The sequence below is a fragment of the Callithrix jacchus genome, chromosome 4 (genome assembly GCF_049354715.1).
Source record: "Callithrix jacchus isolate 240 chromosome 4, calJac240_pri, whole genome shotgun sequence".
In the NCBI taxonomy this organism is placed as follows: Eukaryota; Metazoa; Chordata; class Mammalia; order Primates; family Cebidae; genus Callithrix; species Callithrix jacchus.
Window position 1 is genome coordinate 125531096 of NC_133505.1, and position 22180 is coordinate 125553275.

General features: G+C 37.8%; 1 protein-coding gene across 2 annotated transcripts in view; it reads right to left on the reverse strand.

Annotated features, from left to right (window-relative positions):
• The window catches only part of MAN1A1 (mannosidase alpha class 1A member 1), a 183108-nt gene that overhangs the window by 11996 nt on the left and 148932 nt on the right, over window positions 1-22180 (reverse strand). For both annotated transcript variants that reach the window (XM_002746910.7, XM_054254374.2), the window contains 4 exons: window positions 17732-17855; window positions 13609-13702; window positions 5516-5631; window positions 754-973 (listed from right to left, as the gene is read on the reverse strand). In XM_002746910.7, the coding sequence (XP_002746956.1) occupies window positions 754-973; window positions 5516-5631; window positions 13609-13702; window positions 17732-17855 (554 nt within the window). The remainder of the gene's footprint in view (window positions 1-753; window positions 974-5515; window positions 5632-13608; window positions 13703-17731; window positions 17856-22180) is intronic.

Below are 22180 nucleotides of genomic sequence, written 5' to 3' on the forward strand. Positions count from 1 at the left end.
AGGGATACAAGGGTCTGACTGTACTTTAACAACATTGAAGAGAGATGTCAAAATAGTCATTTTAAAAAGAGTTATAAACTTCATGTACTATATAATATTCATATACTTTAAAAATTGTAAAACTCATCTAAAAGGGTCCCTTTTAGGAAATAGCACAACTTATATTTTTTTCCATTTAATCCCCATTTACTGAGCACCCACCAGGCAGGTTCAAGGCACCATGAAATATCATTTGAGTTAGGCAAAAACTTAGCGATTGACAATCCTAAGTAATTTTGTTACAAAAGGCCAGTTATTTACACTTCGTGTTTCAAATTCCTATTTTATAAGAAGGGAGTGGGATTCATGATCTATTTCATGGGGGATGTGAAGAAGATTAATAATGGTTTATAAAATGCTAAGTTTCTCTTTACAAGGGGATAGAGACCCTTGCCCAATGTTATTGGCAAAAGCAGAAGTCAGTAAATTAGGCTGGCTTTAACCCTTTATTGCCTGGATTTTTGTTTCTTGGCAAACTCAGGGTAAATATTTTTTAGGTAGAAGAGCACTGCCTTTTAAAATAAAAACACAACTTAAATGAAACTACGAAGTACAGTCATCCCTCAGTATCTGTGACAGATTGGTTCCATCATTAATCACGATCATTAAGTTTCATAGGCAGAGTGGATATTCTTTTGATGGCAGCAATGACAAAACTGCATGAAATCAAAGCATGTGGGAATAGACTATAAATGAAGAATAACAGGTACTCACATGTTCTATTATATGATTCATGACAGGTACGGGCAATTTCAGCGCCAAGTTCAAGGTAGTGTTGGGCCAGGCCTTCAGGAGCTCCATCAGCCCCGAGTGCAAACATACCTCCTGCAAAGCAGGTCAGGTGGCCCATCTTGTGCTCCAGGAGGCCCCCTTTCCACTCTGCGATGTAAGTTAGTCCGCTGCTAGACTTGCGGATCAAATGAGTCTCAATGGCCTGGAAAAAACCCTTATTTTTAATATTTTATAATCTCTTTAAATTTATACTAAAAATATCCTCAACCATTAAAAAAAAGAGAATAAAACATAACTCACAATCTGAGTTTGGTGTTACAAATCCATTCAATCCGAAATTACATGCTATTGCTTTCTGTCTTCCTCCTCTAGTTTATGCCTTATTAGTTTGGTTAGTCAGAATTAACACCGCTGGGCCAGCACAGTTGGTTTTGCTAGGTTCCGTGACCAAACACTTGTATTCCTCATATTCAAAAAACTTTCCCCTTCCCCAAAACAGGCCACTGGTGCAGTGGTAATAAATAGTTGATGTGGTACATTTTCATTTCCACAAGTGGTGAAATAACACAAAGCCCAGGCCCTAAGGTAGATGGGGAACACAACATGTCTGTGCATGGGATTTAGGCTGGCGGCAGAGCTCTTCCTTTCACTGCCTTAGGCTTGAAGCGATAACAAAATAGAGTGGCAAAGAGGAGGTGTTCTGGAGCCAGAAGACTTGGCTTCTAATTCCAGCTCTGACACTATCTATAACTTGTGGGAGTTGACAATTTGCTTACTATATCCCTAAATCTCAGTATCCTAATCCATAAATGGGAACAACAGGATCTCCTGAGAGGACTCTGTCAGATTTTGTTTATGAAGCAGTCACTACTGCAAGTGGCATTTGATAAAAGTCATTTCTAATTATCATTTATATCTCCAATATGGTGACACTTGAATCAAGTTCTTCCCTAATAATTCTATTAAAAAGCATGCTACTATATAATGAATAAATATTATTCATTAATATTTTAAAAATTAAAAATCTTTAAATTTTGGGGAAATGACAATGTTTACAAAAATGATATATAAAACATCTTTTATTTCTATCCCAGTTCTGTTGGTATTCTCTTAAACTAGACAGAGAAATAAAACATGCCTTATATTTTAAAAAGCAAAAATAAAGTGTGTTTGGCATTGCTAATTTCCAATTACCCTAACAGAAAATGCTTTCCTTGCTGCCCCGCAATTACTTCACAAAAGGATAAAGGATATGACTGCATCTATACCTGCACACTGCTATCAAAAAAGAGGGATTTTTTAGAAAGTACATTTGGGAATAGTAGGCACAGAAAAAAACCTGTGATAGGAAAGAATGAATGAAAATGAATACATAGGAAGCTAAAACCTTTCCTACCTTTATTAGAAATAAATAAATGAAACCAAGATGGGAAGAAATAAATGAACATATTACTGTGCTCATTAACTGTGGTTAAGCTAATGTTATTGATGGTTTAGTTATTACATTAATATTTCATTCTTATTTTATGCAACTGAACATTTTAGCTATTTATACTTCTCATAACACAAATTGCAATAAAGTCCTTCAAGCAGATACTTGTTCATCACCCAAGAAATTATTCTTTCTACACAGCAAGAGTAATAACTTTTGAGCATGAATTAGAGAAACATTATTACCCTGTTATGGATCCTAAATAAAGTATGATATTATTTCTGGCATGATTCAGACCAAGTTGCTACCTCTTAATAAAAACTACAATGAGGCCGGGTGCAGTGGCTTCATGCCTTTAATCCCAGCAGTTTGGGAGGCCAAGGCAGGTAGATCACCAGGTCAGGAGATCGAGACCATCCTGGCTAACATGGTGAAACCCTGTCTCCGTTAAAAAACCAAAAATTAGCCGGGTGTGGTGGCACCTGCCTGTAGTTCCAGCTGCTCGGGAGGCTGAGGCAGGAGAATTGCTTGAACCTGGGAGGCAGAAGTTGCAGTGAGCTGAGATTGCGCCACTGTACTCCAGCCTGGGCAACAGAGCTAGACTCTGTCTTAGGAAAAAAGAAAAACAAACAAAACAAAACAAAACAAAAAACTACGGCCGGGCACGGTGGCTCAAGCCTGTAATCCCAGCACTTTGGGAGGCCGAGGCGGGTGGATTACGAGGTCAAAAGATCGAGACCATCCTGGTCAACATGGTGAAACCTCATCTCTACAAAAAATTAGCTGCGCACGGTGGTGCGTGCCTGTAATCCCAGCTACTCAGGAGGCTGAGGCAGGAGAATTGCCTGAACCCAGGAGGCGGAGGTTGCGGTGAGCTGAGATCACGCCATTGCACTCCAACCTGGGTACCAAGAGTGAAACTCCGTCTCAAAAAAAAACTACAATGAAATTCCAAGACTTTTAAAGCAATTGTTTTGTGTGGCCATGGGAAAATGTAAATAAATACAAAAAAGGATAAATAGTCTTTAGTGGATCTGAAAAAACTGTGTCAAGGCTATAGATAATTGATTAGAAAAAAAGATATACATTTTGTGATTTAATCCTTCTATAATTGATTTAAAAAAATTAGTTCGATGAAGCCTTCAGAATCGTAAATGTCTGATAAGTCATCTGCCCAGGTGTCATTTACCACCGTGAGTTCCTACTGTAGTCTCCAGATAGAGCTATGACAACTAGTTGAAAGCTCAAAATATTGTTACTAAAATAATCAAATAAAACATATCACTCTGGGATAAATGCTTTCCAAAATCTACTTGAAGCTACAATAGAGTAACAGTATCTTCAGTCATCCAGTGTCCAGAACAATAATGTATGGCATCCTCCCCTTGGTAACAATAATCTTCTAAAGTACAACTTAGCAGAAAGAAACTTTGTTATATAAGACATTCCTGCTTCTCAAAACAGAAATTTAGTTGTTCTAGCTTTGCATTCTAAATTGAAAATATACAATGGATTAAAAATTAGCTTTTACTACTAAAAGGAGCCAGAATCGCTCTGACTTTATTTTTTCTTAATGGATTTTCCTGTCAATGATTTGTCTGAATCCAATATACTAAAAGTTGTGTGGGTATGGTTTTAGGAACTAGGAGAAAAATATTTCATATAATATTTTAAAGCTGTCTTTCTTGGAACATCAAGACCTTAGAGGGCCAATTTAAGATTAATTAAAATGTCTGCCAGTACAGTAATTAGAAGATGACAGAATGGAAACTACAAAATATGGAGAAGAATTCCCTAGGTTAAAATCTGAAACCTCATAGCAATGAGGAAAAATATAAAAGAGGCCATGTGGATCATATGCTAATTTGCTTTTGATGTTAATCATGTGCCTTTATAAAGGTTGTACCAAATGTAGGCCAGTGTTCTAACTAAGGCGCTTCTGGTTCCTACATGCGAAGTAGTGAAGACTTGTAAAGGAAACCAATGTCATAATCAATGTAGTTAACCAGAACAAAGCAAGCGGCATTTATATTTAAATAAATAAGTATGCCTATGTCAAAATGAGGCCTAGACCTCTTGTTAGAAAGACCAATTTTACAATGGCTACATCACTGGGACTATGAATTTCTATTTTTCCCTATGAATCAACACTCTGATTATTAAAAAAAATTTCTAAGCTGTCAAAAAAATAAAACTTTTCTGAGAGCTAAGCCACTATTTTACATTACTTGAGAAGCCTTGATAATAATTATTAAATGAATATATGAGTTATCACATAAAACAATCACAAAAGCACCTGATTCCACTAAAAAATTCTATTCCTAATGAGTACAAGCTCAAGTATTTTAGATAAAATAATTTTTTTTCCTGACTTTATTTACTTTCTAATTTATTTTCAGTTTTGACTGAGGCTTAACTGGAGGTGTTTCTTAGTTCACTTTTATACTGGCCTCCTCCTAAAGACTTTAAGTAGTTTCTAACTTACCTTACTAACTTACTGCCTGCAAATTAGTAAACTAAGATTTAAATGTAGAATGGAAATTCTTACACATAAATCCACAGTAGATGAATTAAAAGGAATAGATATTGATACAGACAAATTTTAATCTTAATTTTGGTTCAACATGTAATATCTCTGAGGGTACAGCAACTTTATCTGTAAAATTAGGTGAGTAATATCTTGAGTACTGTGAGAGGAAAAAAAAACCCAACTCCACAATTTCATTTAAAGGAGCTACCTAACACACTGCTTAGCACATGGCAGGCAATTCCATTCAAAACACAACTATTGCCTCTTACTTCTCCTCCACTGTAAAGAATCTTTGATACTATTAATGATCTTCTCTTAAATATGAGTTTGTTCAGATTTTTATGTGTGGATTTCCTTAGAATACTATCCATATATCTCTGAGGACAAGTTTACTTCACATGGAGGTATCCATTGGGACTGTCTGACCTCTTGGGCAATTTTTAACTTAGGCAGTTGTCAGAATACAAATTCGGGATTTCCTCCCACATAATTTAAATTGCGGTCTTAAGGAGAGAATTCATATTTATGAAAGAATATGACTTTTTCAGATATGTGACTCGTAACTGAGGTTTAAACCATGCAAAAACTTGAACTGCCCTATTAGAAATAAACATCAAATATGATCACTATTGTTATGATGATTTAGCAAATATTGAACTCTACCTAACTGGAAATATTTTGTAACTTATTCATGTAGTATACCACTTATTCATTAAAACCTTATTAATATATAAGTTGTAAGTTACAGCTGAGTGGCAAAGATGGTTTAAATATTGGGTTACCTGAACAGCATCAAAATACATCTTCTTAGCTTCCAGATCTGTCTTGCCAGACATTAACCAGGCCTTCAGCAAATATTCATAGAAGCTGTCTCCAAGTCCTCCAACTGATACATGATCTGGAAAGAGAGGGAAATAAATTTTAGAGTGATTCAGCTTTTAATCCAGATAATGCAGCAATATCACATTAACAACTAGGATACAAGCCTATGTCAACTGCAAATCACTGTTACATTGAAATTCCAACAAATCTCTTATTTCCAGAAAGATATTCTGAAATGAGCAGATGGGCTGTTAGCTAATGTAACATACTCTAAATAATTACCAGTAGTTTTGTAAACATGGAAGATAAAAGATATGTAATCACCCCTAATTCTAAAAATCTGGTTTTCCAGTGAAACGTACCCAACTAAAATGTTCACAGTATATATTTAAATACATTTTATTTGCTTTAGTTCTGAATGACATAAAATTCTGGCAAAGCTATGAGGATTAGCAAATCTTTTTTAAAAAGTGGTTTGTAATAAAGCAAGAAGCTCCTCAGGTTATTGCCATTATTATTATTTTTAATTTCACTCTGTCATCCAGGCTGGAGTGCAGTGGCATGACGATAGCTCACTATAGCCTCGAACTCCCAAGCTCAAGTGATCCTCCTGTCTCAGCCTCCCAAGTGGCTGGGACTACAGGCACACATCACCACACCAGGCTCATTTTTAAGTTTTTTGTAGAGATGGCATCTCACTATGTTGACTCAGCTAATGTACAACTCCTGGCCTCAAGTGATCCTCCCACCTGGGCTTCTCGAAGAACAGGAATTACAGACATGATACACTGTGCTCAGTGTATTATTATTTGATAAATTTTCTAGTGCTATGAATCTGAAGGGTCGAATACTTATGGGACAAGGGCCATCAGAAAGAATATAGGGCAGAAGAAGATTTTCCCCCTAATACTCCATTCCTACAGTCCACCTTCACTGCCATTATCATGCCAGATCTACTACATGCATCATCAATAATCTCACAACTGTAGAATAGGTATTCTCATTTTAAGAGTGAGAAAAATCAGGCTTTCAGAGGCTAAATGTGCTGACAGCATTGGTAAGTACCATGGACCCCATAGCCCACATAGGGTCTCCTATCTGGATCTGCTTGCTCTCTACCATGTAACACTAGGAATTTCTTTTGCTTACTGCTCGAATTAAATTTTATTTTTCAAGCATATTTGCTTACAAAAACAAACACAATTTATTTGAAACATAGTACCTAGAATTCAGAAAATTTGATCATTAACAAAATAGTCTTTTAAGTTTCATACATCAAACTTAATTTATTTTTAAAGATAAAACCTTTGTTGACTTAGATACACAAAATCAATTCAGTATTTATACTGCTATCAAGACAATTTTTCTCCTGGGGGCTATCCAAAAACTCCATGTGAATGTCTGTCTACATGGGCACCTAAAACTGAATCGGGTTACAAGGAAATTCATTATCTTTTCTTCCTCCACCTTGTCTTCTGCAGTGGCCTCATCTTACCATCTGCATACAGTATAAATCAGGTAGTCATTCTTTACTTCTCTGTCATATCTAATGAGCTACCAGACTCCACTAATATTACTTTCTGTATCTCTTAAATCCATCTGTTTCTGTGTTCACCAATATGATCTTGACTCAAGCTATCATTAGCTTCTGCCAATTATCTGATTTATTGATTTCACTTTTATAGCATGTGCTATTTCAATTTAATATAATTAAAATCAAATAAAGGATCTAGTTTCTCAGCTGTACTCGTGCTCAGTAGGCAGATGTGGCCCTTGCCCACTATATTGGGCAGGGAAGATATAAAAATTTTTAGCATTGTAGTTATGTTTTTTCCCTAAGAGGAAGTCTTGCTTGCTCTGTCACCCCAGCTGGAGTGCAGCAGTGGCATGATCTAGGCTCACTGCAATCTCTGCCTAGCGGGTTCAAGCAATTCTCCTGCCTCAGCTTCCTGAGTAGCTGGGATTACAGGTACCTACCATCATGCCCAGCTAATTTTTTGTATTTTTAGTAGAGACAGGGTTTCACCATGTTGGCTAGGCTGGTTTCAAACTCCTGACCTTGTGATCCGCCCACCTCAGCCTCCCAAAATGTTGGTATTATAGGCATGAGCCAGTGCACCTGGCCAAGAGTTCTAACGACAGTGCCCTTCATTCTATTCCCCACATTAATGTCAGAGTAGCCCTCTTAATACATGAATGTGATCACCCTTTACTTGAAGACCTTCAATCCTGTGTGTTTGGTGCCATGCAAGATCTCAATCTTCTCTATGTCATTCAGTCTTGCTCTACTTGCTCTCTGCTCACTTGCTATACAGCCCTTCTTTTGGTTCCTCAAAAACATCAGGCTCCATCCCATCTCAGGCAGGGCTTCTATAGGCTTTGTTCTGTCTGCCTGAAATAGACCCTAGGACTCCCTGCCCCAGGATTAAATGGCACTTCCTCAAACAAGTGACAGTCCCACTAGGTTCCATTGTCACCCACTTTTTGATATCACATATTTATCACCTGCAACTTCATAATTTGGTAACATTTTCTTTTGTCTCCTCCATGAGATGACGAACCAAAAAGGCAGAAACCAGACCTATTATGTTTCCCAGTCCACACCAACCCCTGGAAAGTGTCTTGCACATGGTAGGTACTCAACAAATAATTGAAGAACAAAGCAAAATTCTTCTATGTCAACCTTAATAAAGGGCTATAAGTATTCAAGCTAAAGAGCCATGTTTTAAAGCAGTTAAGTATGTGATTTTCTTATTGCAGGAAGTGTAGAATTATAGTTTAAATTTTAATGTAAATATATATTAAAAAATTTTAAGTCTGATTTTTAAAATGACCTTTACAGTTTTCTAAATAAATCAACACAGAAACCTCTGACATTTACAAATTAACAGACTAAGTTGGAACTCATCAATAATAAGCCCTGTTATCAACATGATTGTAGGAGACAAATGCAAGTGATGCGTGGAACAGCAAATCATGGTTTGGCATTGTCAAAACAACACCGACTCATTGAAGTGATAGCAAATGATGGCCAGGATCCAGACGTGTCATTTGGAGTTAAAGCAATGGGAGCTGAAAACCAACGGCCAGAAGCAGCTTGATGCTTTCCTCCCCTTGGGTTATGATTTTCTAATAGATGGAAGAAGCAAGTTTGGGCATTTGGGGATTTTTTTTTTTTTAAGAAAAAAGTGTTACATAAGAATACATTTGTTTTAATTTTGGTAAGTGCTAGTTTTCTATTTTTAAAATTTTCTATCTATAAAAATTTCACATTTGAAAAAAAAAAGACAAAGGAAGGTGGAGGAGAAACCGGTCTTCTCAATAATTTAGCATATCACTCACTGAGTTTCCTTCAGGCCTGGATGACTGTTTGTCAACACAGTCCTGTGTAAACATCTTAACGGATGTGGGGAGAGTATGCCTGATTTTATCAGCAGGAAAGAATCAACTTTCTTCTAGAAAGAACATAATATAGTATTTTTATGTCCAACTGCTCTAAAGGTAAGATGTACTGTAGTCACTAAAATATTATGCTCTTCTCTGAAGGAGTAACTTATTCTTTTATTCATAAGAATAGATCCCATAAAAGGATTTCTTTTTATTTTCTTCATTTCCAAGTGGGTATTTTGTCCCAAAAAAGATTTCTAATATTTTAAAAAAGAGAAAAAACAAGTAGCAAAAGATTCAAGACAAAAAAGTAATTGAAATACTCAATAGCTCCCTTTTAAAATTTTGTTGACTTAATCTGAATTTCTCTTTGAAACAATCCCACAATGAGTCTAGTAACACTATACATAGCTAGCTTGTAGCTAGCCAGCTAGCTAGATTATAGTAGATGGATGGTTGTTACAGAAATCAAAGGATGATAAATGTTCTGGGTACAGACATGAAACCCTGCCATGTGGCCTAAATGGTAACAAGATCTGTTTATATGATCACTGACCAGGACTGGATACTGCCTTTCAGCTGCAAATGAGAAGCAAGGGCAACTGCTAAAAAAGAACAAACAGAACAACCATTAAAAGCAGAGGCAGGCCTGGCATGGTGTCTCATGCCTGTAACCCCAGCACTCTGGGAGGTCAGGATCACCTGAGGTCAGGAGTTCGAGACCAGCCTGGCCAACATGGTGAAACCCTGTCTCTACTAAGAATACAAAAGTTACCCAGGCATATTGGCGGGCACCTGTAATCCCAGCTACTTGGGAGGCTGAGGCAGGAGAATCGCTAGAACCCGGGAGGCGGAGGGAGCTGAGATCATGCCACTACACTCCAGCCTGAATGACAAAATGTGACTCTGTCTCCAAAAAAGAAAAAAAGGAAGGTAAGAAGCAGAAAGATGAGATACAGAGCATATATATATTCACAAAATTTAAGTAAGTAAATACATCCTAGGTGCAAGATACCATGTCCTGGCTTAGTAAATATGATTAAGACATGGTTACTACCTGCAAAAGCTTTGGATCCTTAGGAACATGGATATAGATGTGAATCAGCAGGAAAAGGTTTGTGATAGGAAAGCACCCAAAGTGCCGGGGCAGGGGAAGAATAGAGGAAATGTGGATGCTAATAAATCCCAACTGAAGCACCGAGGAGGGTATCCTGGAAGAAATGGCAATTGAGCTGGGCCTTGAGAGGTGGAAGGGCTAAGGAAATGGCACAAGCAAACACCTAAACATGGCCAAGGAGGCCTTGATTGAAGAATAAAAAATAAGTGTGTCTTCCTCTGGCTAGAACACAGAATGGGGGTTGGGGCAGGAGAGAGGAATAACTTATCAATCTTGTTTTTTTTTTTTAATCAGGAAATCAGCCCATAAGGAATCCAAATATAAAGGACTCTTTTTACCAGGAAACATGGCCAAATACATAGCATCGGGGTGACCCAGAAGGTGAAGCAGAAATGTTCCAGTATAAGTGGCTCCTTCTGTTCCCCTTCATAGCAGCTTCCAAATCCCAAATCATAGGAGGAAAACAGTAAATCAAGGAGACTTTCCTTCAGCTTTTGAAATCTGTGGTGAGGAATACTCCAAAAATGCTTGTCCTTTTAGAGAATCACATCCTGTCACCTTGTACTTAGAAATATACACAAGTTGTTTTATCCTCAGTCCTCTGGTGGCCCTCAAATGTTGAGTCTCAGCACCCTTTTGTAATCTTCAAAAGAAATTTTGTGTAAGTAATAACTATATTTACTACCTTGGAAAATTAAAACAATTTAAAACTATTTTTGTTATTTCATTTAAAATAATAATTGCATGCCCATTACGTTAACATGTATAATTTTCCAAAAAAGTTATAATTTACAAAAAAAAAAATCAGTGACAAGACTGACACAATTTCACATTTTTGCATATCTCTTTCACGTTTGCCTTGATAGGAGACAGCTGGATATTCATGCCTGCCCTACTTTGAATCCACTGCTATATGTTGTTTTGGCTGTAATACATCAAGAAAAGTCAGCCTCACACAGTTATACAGTCAGAAAAAGAAAGGATATTTTAACAGGCTTTTCACACAATTGTGGATATTTTTCTTTGATACTATAAGAATAATCAACAAGTGGTTTTGTTTTTAAAGGTTAATTGCATTGTGAAATTAGAAATTACATCAATGACTTTCTGCATTCTGTTACATTAAAATCCACTAGTCTATCTTGTACTTTAAATAGATTGTTTTCTATGTATGATCTTATAATATCATGCTTTGGTCATCTGGAAAATACTGGTTCACTGAATTATGCAGGTCTTTCAAATATTGACACTTTCCATTATACAATATCAGAAAACCACATTTGTTAATATCATCATCAATCTAACAGGAAATGTATTTGTGCCAAGCTCATGGTAGCATGTACAAGTTTTCCAAAATTTTATTTTTTATTTAGAAACTTAGATTATAATCATTGGCACAAATACTGTCACTTTTCCTTGAAGTGACAAGCTCATTTTTAAGAACATGGCTATTGATTAGCCTAAATAACCATTTTTTAAAGTTGTTCTTTCAAGTAAAGATGTTGAATCTGTGAAACAGTAAGTGGCTAGTTCAGCTTGTAACTCAATCACCCAAGACTTTTCCTTGAGGCAACTACCATTTTTCATCATTCAGCAGGAGTGATTTATGGGTACTTTCCATTTCATCTCAGGAAACATTATGAAGGATTGTACTCAAGGGTTGACATTGACTAGAATCAGTAATTTTTTTTACTGTTTAATTAAGCACATTCATAAGCGAAACTGGTAATTTTTTTTAAACGCTATTAAGCATTGATGAGGGCTGGTGTGGTGGCTCATGCCTGTAATTCCAGCCCTTTGGAAGGCCAAGGCAAAAGAATCACTCGAGCCTAAAAGTTCGAGACCATTCTGGGCAAAATAATGAAACCTTATCTGTACAAAAAAAAATTAAAAATTAGCTGAGCATGGCAGTGTGCACCTCTGGTCCCAGCTACTCGGGCGGGTGGCGGGGGTCGGGTGGTGTCAGGTGGGAATATCACTTGAGCCTAGCTTGAGCCCAGGAGGCAGAGGTTGCAATGAGCTGAGATCATGCCACTGTACTCCTGCCTGGGCGACGTAGTGAGACCTTGCCTCCATAGAAAGAAAAGAAAAGAAAGAGAATGAGAATATGCGGTGTTTCATTTTCTGTTCTTGTGTCAGTGAGAAATGCCAAATGTGGGTGAAGGGGAGAAGAAAAGCAAAGCACACTGCCATGTGTGTACCTACGCAACTGTCTTGCATGCTCTGCTCGTGTACCCCAAAACCTATAATCCAATAAAAAATTAAAAAAAAAAAAAAAAAAAAAAAAAAAAAAAAAAAAAAAGAAAAGAAAGAGAATGAGTATTAGTACTATTTGGTGTTTGTTTGCCTTTGTTCTTAGTGAGGCTTCAGTAGTTTCACTTAACACTGTAGGTGTAAATGTCAACATATTAGAAAAGGCAGAAAGTCTTTTAAAGTAACACTATTAAAAGCGGAGGCAGAATGAGAGATCAGATACAGAGCACATATGTATTCACATATGTGCTTTAAGTAAACACCTACTAAGTGCCAGATATGTATTATATTGTATATTATTATATTAGTATTGTAATAAAAATAGTTTTGACCTTGTGGGCCTCCTTAGAGGTCTCAAGGACTTAGGTAGGTAGTAACCTTGATTCCAGTCCTAAGGTTTCAACAGCTAGGCCTTCCAGAGCTACAGCATAATTTAGCATATGAATTTTAGCATATTCTTTCCTATTCTTTAAGAAAAGTACTTCTAAAATATCAGTGAGGTATCTAAGAACACGACATTGAAATACAAAGAAAAAACCCAAATTAGAGTAAAATTTTAAGGCAGTGTACTCTTGTCACAGCCAGGCATCTCACTTAATATTCTTCACTTGTTTTCAGTTGCTATTTAATGTACTACTGTTTTTCCAAATTGGCTTACAAACATTTCTTTCAACTACTCTGAATCTTTATGACCTTGCTCAGAATCGTTTGAAGAGTCTTAAGTGCAGGCTTCTAGCATTCAAAAGTCCTTGTGCAATACTCTCTCCCAACCTAAAGTTAACTCTACTGGCAAGAAACCTTTATCTGGCTGCTTAAAATTAAGTAGAAAAAAACAGGCTATTTGCTCTTCCAATTTCCCAACTCTTAAAAATTCAGGCTCCTCTCTTGCTGTAAAGCTACGCAGAAATAGAGAATGTCAGGAAGCAGAAATGGTCTAGCTACTCTCTACAAAACCCTCACAGTCATTAGTACAAAGGAATGAATTTTCTTTCTATCTACATGACTAGCTTGTTATAGGTTAACATCCCACACTTCTCTGACCAGATCTTCCCTTTCTGATTAATAGCTTTAAATGTCTTTATATATCACCACACTTGGAGTTATACATGAAAAATACATAATCCAGTTTCCTGGTAACACAATCTGTCTGATGACAGTAGCCTGTTTATTAAAGAAGCCATGTCATTTTCTCCTGTTCTAAACATTTCTCAACAAAATTTGCGTTGCTTTCGTGCTCCCTCTCTCGATAAGTACAGTACCATAAAAAGCTATAATATTGTGAATCTTCTGACTTACGTTGACCCCACTGTCCACTATTGGGATTCAGATAGTTAGGATAAAGGCCTTGTGGTTTTTCCAGTTTGTTCAGTACTGTTCGAATATTCATTACCTATAACAGAAAATAAAATATTACTGTGAAAGTCTAAAAAACAATTCTCATACCATTCTTCTCTTTTTCTTGAACTTATTTTTCCATTTTAGAAAAAATAAGTTGACTTAAATGATGCAGAATTAGAACAAAGATAATTGCTGGTAGCTTATTATTACAAACATAATGGCAGTAAGTGAATACAGTCACACTGATTGATTATCTACCACTAGCCAGATGCCATACTAGGAACAAGGCTATACCAGTGAATAAACAAAGTCACCACACTCTTGGAACTGTGACAGGGATATGTTCTGCAAAATGCACAGTTAGGCAATTTCATTGTCATACAAACATCATAAAGTACACTGTCACAAATGTAGATGGTACAGCCTACCACTCACTTAGGCTATAAGGCAGAGCCTACTGTTTATAGGCTGCAAACCTGTGTAGTGCATATAACCGTACTGAAATATTTGTGTATCTAAATAGAAAAGTACACTATAAAAGATGAAAAATGGTACCTTTGTATAGGGCACTTATCATGAATGAAACCTACAGGACTAGAAGTTGCTGTGGATGAGTGAGTGAGTGAGTAATGAGTGAATGTGAAGGCCTGGAATGTTACTATAACTACTGTAAACTTAATAAACATGGTACACTAGGCCTATATTAATAAATTTATAAAATTATTTTTCTTTAATAATAAATCTTAGTATACTGTAATTTTACTTTATAAGCTTTTTAATTTTTAAAATTTTTGACTCTTGCAATAACCCTTAGCTTAAAACACAAACACTTTGCATAGCTGTACCAAAATATTTTCTTTCTTTATATTCTTATCTATAAGCTTTTTCTATTTAAAATTTCTTTTAAAAATTGTTTAACATTTTAAACGTTTTGGTAAAAACCAAGACACAAATACACATTAGTTAGGCCTACACAGAGCAGGATCATCAATATCATTGTCTTCCACCTCTATATCTTATCCCACTGAAAGTCTTTCAGGAGCAGTAGCATGCACGGAGCTGTCACCTCCTGTGATAACAATGCCTTCTTTTGGAATACCTCTTGAAGGACCTGGCTTTTACAGCGAACTTAAAAAAAGAAAGTAGAACATTCTAAAATAACAATAAAAACTATAGTAATACATAAACCAGTAATGCAGTCGGTTACTTTAATTATCAAATATTATGTACTGTACATAATTGTATGTGCTGTACTTTTATATGACTGGCAGTGTAGTATGTTACACCATCAGAACCACAAACGTGCAAGTTATGCATTGCACTAGGACATTATGATGACTATGATATCACAAGGCAGTTGGAATTTTTCAATTCCATTATAAATGTACAGGACCACAGTCATATATATGTGGTCGATTGTTGACTGAAACAGTGCTAAGCAACACCAAACTGTATAGTATGTCAGGAGATAATGAATACTGTGGAAAAAAATAAGAGGGTGCAATGGACTGAACTGCATACCCCCAAATTCATATGCTGAATCTCTACTTCCCAATGTGATTGTATTAGGAGACGTATTTGGAGATGGTAATGAGGTTATGATGGTAGAGTCTTTAAAATGGGATTAGTGCCCTTGTAAGAGACACAAGAGCTCACTCTCTCTGTGTGTGTCTTCCTCTATCCCTCAGAGCACAAAGAAGACATCATGTGAATACACAGTGGGACAGTACTTACCTACAAGCCCAGGGAAGAGGCTCAGAATGAAACCCACCTCATTGGCAGTTTGATCTTGGATTTCCCAGCCTTCAGAACTATAAGAAATTTGTTGTTCCTGGTTGCATTTTTGTTATGGTAGCCTGAGCTGACTGAGAGTAATGGGGCAGGGTGATGTGGAGAGGCTATCCCATGTTAGTCAAGGTGGCCTGGCAAGGTGGGGGTGTTTGAGCAGAATATTAAAGAAGTGAGGGAGTAAGCCGTGCGGAAATGTGGAGGAAGAGCACTGAACAGAGAGGAGAGCCAGTACAAAGACCCTGAGAAGACAGAAGTTTGCAAGGCCAATGAGGCCAGAGGTGGGAGGCAAAGGGGAGAATATCAGCAGGCAGAGGAGAGGGAGAGCCAGGGCCCAGGTCACCCAGGCCTCACAGGTCACAATAAGGGCCTATTTTACTCTGAGTGTCATAGAGTGGCTGAGGTGAAGAAAAAAAGGAAGTGATGGTCAGGTGGCTACTGTACAGTTCAGGTGACAGGACAGACGACAAATCAGGTCAGTATTAGAGGCAGTGAGACAGCCAAAGGATTTCTTAGAGTACTGGACCTGGGGTTTACCAAAAAGAAGAACCAGGAGGATCTCAAGATCTCTGAGCTGACCACTGGGTACAATGAGGTGCCATTTACCAAGATAGCAAAGACTAGAGGAGGAGCAGGTCTAGGCACTGAGTCCGGGGCATTTTAAGTGGGACTTGTCTGTCGACCTCTTAGTAGAGATGTTCAATAAACAGATATAGAGTCTGGAGTTCAGGGGACAGGTTGGGACCAAAATAATAAACTTGGAGTCTAGAGTACCGAGATGTATGCAAAGCCCAGAGGCTGGATATGACAATATAGGTAGTAAATATAAAAAATAAGAGGCACAGGATTGAGTGGTAGTGCTGTCCAATAATTAGAGGTTGGGGTGTTGAGGAGGACACACACAAAAAAGACAGAAGGAGATCCAGCGAAAAAGGAGACAAACTGGGAGAGTACTACACGCCAAGCACAAAGTATATCTCAGGAACAAAGACCTGACCGAATTCTGTGTCGAATGCCAAGAGTGTGAGGAAGATGATGGGGGAGAATGGATAAGTGGATTTAGCACTGTGGTGCTCACTGGTCACTGAGATGGGTGTGGCTGGGAGAAAAGTCCTATTGGAGAAGGTTCAAGAGACTAGAAAATTAAACAACCGGGGCTGGGCGCGGTGGCTCAAGCCTGTAATCCCAGCACTTTGGGAGGCCGAGGTGGGTGGATCACAAGGTCAAGAGATCGAGACCATCCTGGTCAACATGGTGAAACCCCGTCTCTACTAAAAATATAAAAAATTAGCTGGGCATGGTGGTGTGTGCCTGTAATCCTAGCTACTTGGGAGGCTGAGGCAGGAGAATTGCCTGAACCCAGGAGGCAGAGGTTGCGGTGCGCTGAGATCGTGCCATTGCACTCCAGCCTGGGTAACAAGAGCGAAACTCCATCTCAAAAAAAAAAAAAAAAAAAAGAGAAAATTAAACAACCGAGACGACTCTTTCAAGGAGTTTTACTATAAAGGAAAGCCAAAAAGCAGGTTGAAAATAAAGGTAGAGTGATAGGGGGAACATGGATTTATCCAAATATTGATGGGTTTGCTTTCTAAAAATGAGGAACCAATTCAGGTACAACATCACATTTGCATAACACTTTGAGTCTGTCTGTCTTTCATATACTTGGCTCATATAGCGCATTTATTACCTTTTTTTTTTTTTTTTTAAGACAGAGCCTCACTCTGTCACCAAACTGGAGTGCAGTGGTGTGTGCTGGGCTCAATGCTGCAACCTCCAACTCCCTGGTTCAAGTGATTCTCCTTCCTCAGCCTCCTGAGTAGCTCGGATCACAGGCACGCACCACCACGCCCAGCTAATTTTTGTATTTTTGTAGAGATGGGGTTTCACCATGTTGGCCAGGATGGTCTTGATCTCCTGACCTCACGATCCACCCCTCTTGGCCTCCCAATGTGCTGGGATTATAGGCATGAGCCACCGCGCCTGGCCTAGTGCATTTATTACTACATATTTTTAGACAAGGAAACAAACTTCATATGAGTGAAGGAACTAACTTAAGGTAGAAGGAACCAGATGTGGAAGCTGTACCCTCACACCCTGAGCTAGAATGGTGCCCTGGAAGGGCTATAGGTTTGCAGTTTGGTTAAATGAAACGCTGCATGTTGCAAAACTTCAGAAAGAGCTATAACAACTTTGCTTGTTATTTTCCAAATCAAAAATTCCTAAACCTTCTCAGAGAGGATACTGTTTCTCCTAAGTGTTGCTTTGTAGGCCAAGGCACATCAAAGAATCTCACCTTTTCAGCAAAGATGGGGTTTCCTGATAAGTGGCTCAAGTGCATAAACTCCAAATGCAGGGTTCCAAATTCTGCCAGAATACTGCTGCCTCCAGAAGCCCAGGGCCAGTTCCTTCCAATACCACTAAAGAAGAGATGACAGTGAGGAGTTATGGGTCAGATTAATTCAATTTTTCACTATCTAAATAGTAGACGTGAAAAAGACAGCTTTTACAAAATGGCATCTTAGCTAATAGTCCACTCCAGATATTGTAAAACCAAGCATTGTTTTCTTTGGCTACCAGTTTTAGGGTTTGCCTCCTATCTCCAAATTGAAAATTAATGTTGACTTAATTTAGAAGAAAGCTGCTGAGTACTTGCTGTTGATGAATAGGCAAATCTTTTGGAAAGTTCAGGTGCTATATAGATATATAACCATTCCACATAGAATATAAAACAAAATCTGACCAAAACACTCCCATCATGCCCAAATGCCACATAAAGCTCTTCAACATTTTAATTAATGTCAGCCTAAAAGTCCAAGGAATTTTAGGTATTCACATTATATACAAAATTTTACTTGGGTAGAAGATGAATTTCAAAGATTCATTAACTATACACTCACTTCATCCCTCTCCATATCTACCCTGCATTTACCAGACTTTCTTACTTATGTGTATCTTTACACTATGTGATCTTTTTCCAAGCATATTACCTAAGGTGCTAACTCATTTCCTACTCTAAATAACCTGTGATCAAGAATCTTAACAAAATTATGTTACAAACATATGAAAGGGTCAAAAGCATGAGCTTCAGAAATTACTGCTTCATGGCATTTCTTGGAGAAATGCTTTTTGAAAAGACTAGGCCTTTTAAAAAAGTTATAAACACACATACACACAAATACACATGAAGTGACTCATGGCAGTTCTCTAGGGTACATTTAGGCAGTTCTCTAGTTTATTTCTGGAAAGCCACTTAACATCTCAAGAAAGATGTGGTAACTCAAAATTATAAAGTCTGTTATTCTTCTGACTAATAAATTCCCTTTTTGATACCTAAAATCCCACACTTTGGTTTTAGTTTAGATGTACATTTAGTGCATGCCTACTATTTGCCAGGCCTATACATGGCATTGGATTACAAGCACGGTTTTTTCTCAAAGACCTAATAGTGTAATGAGAGAAAAAGAACTAAGCATAAACAGTTCCAATGACATATGATAAATGCTGAGGTAAATGTGTGAAGTGTCCTCTGAGCATCTAAAGCTGGGACACACAATCCAGCATGGTAGGGATGGATCACAGAAGGCTTCTTCAAGGAAGAGACTCCTTAGTTGATTTCTGAAGGGTAAGTAAAGAGTTGGTGAGGATAGAGTGATGAAAATCTGGGCAAAGAGAGAACATAGCAGCAGAGAGACTGGCCAGGAACCAGAGGCAGCTCCTAGACTGCAGAATGAAGGGAACGAAGGGTGTGGGAGAGAAGCCTAGAAGGATAGGTTGGGGCCAGGTCTTAACGGCTTGTGGAATTCTCGCTTTCCTCTCTTTCTAAGGTAGACTCCATTAAAATGCTGCTCTTGGTGTCCACCCCCTCTTTGTTTTTTTGCCACACATCTGTCACAACTCTGGGTAAACCCTTTCAGTCCTGTCCTGGCTTCTGCTGCCAGGCTGCTGAGGAATGCTGAGGAGGAGAACAACCATGAGGATGACCAGCAGGTGCAGTTCTGGGCTCGCCTCACTCTCATTCCCTGCTCCTTCTTACAGCAAAACCTAGATTTTTCCCAAACACAGATATACAGTACATCCAAAAGACAGTCAAGATAAATAAGACACAGCGATCTGAAAATGACATATTCATGTATTTAACAAAATGCCCTAAATGTATTAGGCTCTGGGAATGTGAGTCCGTTTTTATTTTCATAGTTGGCTTATAGAAAAGAATTTCCAGTCATCCAAATAGGATGAATAGCTACTTCCAAAGTTACTAACATAAGGCAAATGCACATGGTAATTGCTCATTAACTAGTTGTCATGACATATCAATGTTTTATTCCAGTCATTCCATCACTGACCAAAGTCAACAACCCTATTAGGCAAAACTGCACATTTCTGTGGTCTGGAGAAATATTAAAAACAAAGCTGCAACATAAGGCAATGTCAGGGTAAGAGGAGATCATGACTTTATCCTGGAAAAGAAAGAGAGCAGAGTGCTGAGGAAGCCCAGCCCATCTTCCAGATCCTTAGGGACTAGTTAAGTTCCGGGATTAGAACATGTGGTATCTCACTCAGATGAGGAAGTTAAGCAATATGTATATACTAAGCTAAACCTCAAATTACTTTGTATCCATGTGTTTGTTCTCTGCCATTAATGTGAATCAAGAGAAAACCAGCAATATACTAGAAAAACATTCAATATGTTAAGAAACTTTGCTTAACATTTAATTTAAAAAGAATTAAATTTATCCTTCCTTATTCTTTGTACACATTCATATCAGAAGGATGATGGCACTCTTTTCTGTCACCACCCCATTTTGTCCCCGACCATGGAAGCAAAAACGGTAAAAGTACTAGCAGAGGAAATGTTATGCTAATAGAAAGAAAACTGGATTTAGAATGTAAAGTATGCTCATATGAAAGGACAGCTTTGGTTACCAGTCATTCAGTCTGCAGAATTAATGTATTTCAGTAAGATTACTTATAAGATGAATGGTTGTACTGGCTCTTAAATGTAAATCAGGGAAGGGGTTCAAGATATTAGAGATGGCACAACTATATCTAGACATTATATAAGGGCACTTGCCTTTTCTTAGGCAAAGCTGCCAAGATCTGTGGATTGACCAGGGTGAGGACATGTGGCACATGTCACCCTACCACAAGCTGCCACAGCTGAAATGTGTGTGTGTCTCAGAGAAATGGCTGCCTCCTGTATCGCATAGCAAGCATGCAAGCTTTGGTCACTCACAGATTGAGGGAGATGAACTGAATGATTCCTAAAGTCATTTTTGTCTTTGAATTATATATATCTACTGAGGAGTCTATGTATTTGCAAGGCTTTAATCTTTAAAATGATGCATGGACAATGAGCATTTGACACTAAAATGGGGGGTTGGTGACAAAGCAGAGAGAGTTCAGCTCCCTTGATCTGGGGAGGGAGGGTCACAGTGTCTTGGGCATCCCTGGTTACTAAAGGTGAGGCATTCTAGTCTGCTGGGCCAAAACAAATTTTATCTATGGCAGTGGGGAATTTAAAATGTCTCTAACTTTAGCTCCATTATGACAGTATTTTAAAGACAGCTACGGTGTTCTTTATCTGGCCTATTTTATAAACACTAATAAAGTTTAGAAAAATATTTCAAAGCTAAAATAATAGTTTGTGTTCAGAAACCATTAGTTTCATAAGACAGGAATAAAAGGAAAGAATATTTAAATATTACCAATCTTGTTACAATGACTACATATTAAGCCAGGATGATGAGTTGGCCAGTGGAAATGTTTATACAAAAAGGCAATTAACATGGTCTGGGGAGCTGCCAAGTGTTTGATTCAAAGAATTCTGGAGTGGAACTTCCAACTTCTACATCACTCTATTTAATTCTGTTTCTTCCAATTCCTACATCTTCCATTTTAAATTGGAGTATTACTTAATATATGTTTTCATTTTCAATTTAAATTTTCAGTATTCTATAAAGGTAATACATATTTAAAAAGAAAACATATCACAACAAAAATAATTGATTTTGGCAACTACGGTTATAAACATCTCTTTAAAGGAATTGAGTCTCTATGAGCTTCTGAAAGTGTGGAATGCTTTTGTTGTTTTGGAGACTATAATTTGAAGTAGTTTATTAACTGTGGTAATATACTTCATCCTACTTTACTCAAAAACAAGAAGGCATAATTATTTACAGACCTCAGAGCTCTGATAGCAATGGGTTTTATGTGCTTTTCCTCCTGTCTCCTGGGAATGGTTAATAAAGGCTGGAGGAAGGAAACGCAGTGCTAATGGTGCCACTCTATTCATATCTGAATCCCATGGGAGAGATGCTAACCCTTTTTCTAGATCTTGTAATGATTCAACTAGTTGGAGGATTGCTCTAGACTGACGGTGTATTCTTTCAAAATAATCTTAAATTAAGGTAACTAAAGGTACAGGTTGCTGTGTGCGGTGTGTCATTCCAGTAATTCCAGCACTTTGGGAAGCTGAGGCAGACAGACCAGTTGGGTCAAGGAGTTTGAGACTAGCCTGGGCAACATGGTGAGACCTTGTCTTTCCAAAAAACACAAAAATCAGCTGGATGTGGTAGCATGCACCTGTAGTTCTAGCTAGTTGGGAAGCAGAGGCAGGAGGATCACTTGAGTCTGGGAGGCGGAGGTTGCAGTGAGCTGTGATTGCCACCGCACTCCAGCCAGGGTGATAGAGTGAGACCCTGTCTCAAAAATAAAAAAAAAAGGTATAGGTTACAGTGACTGT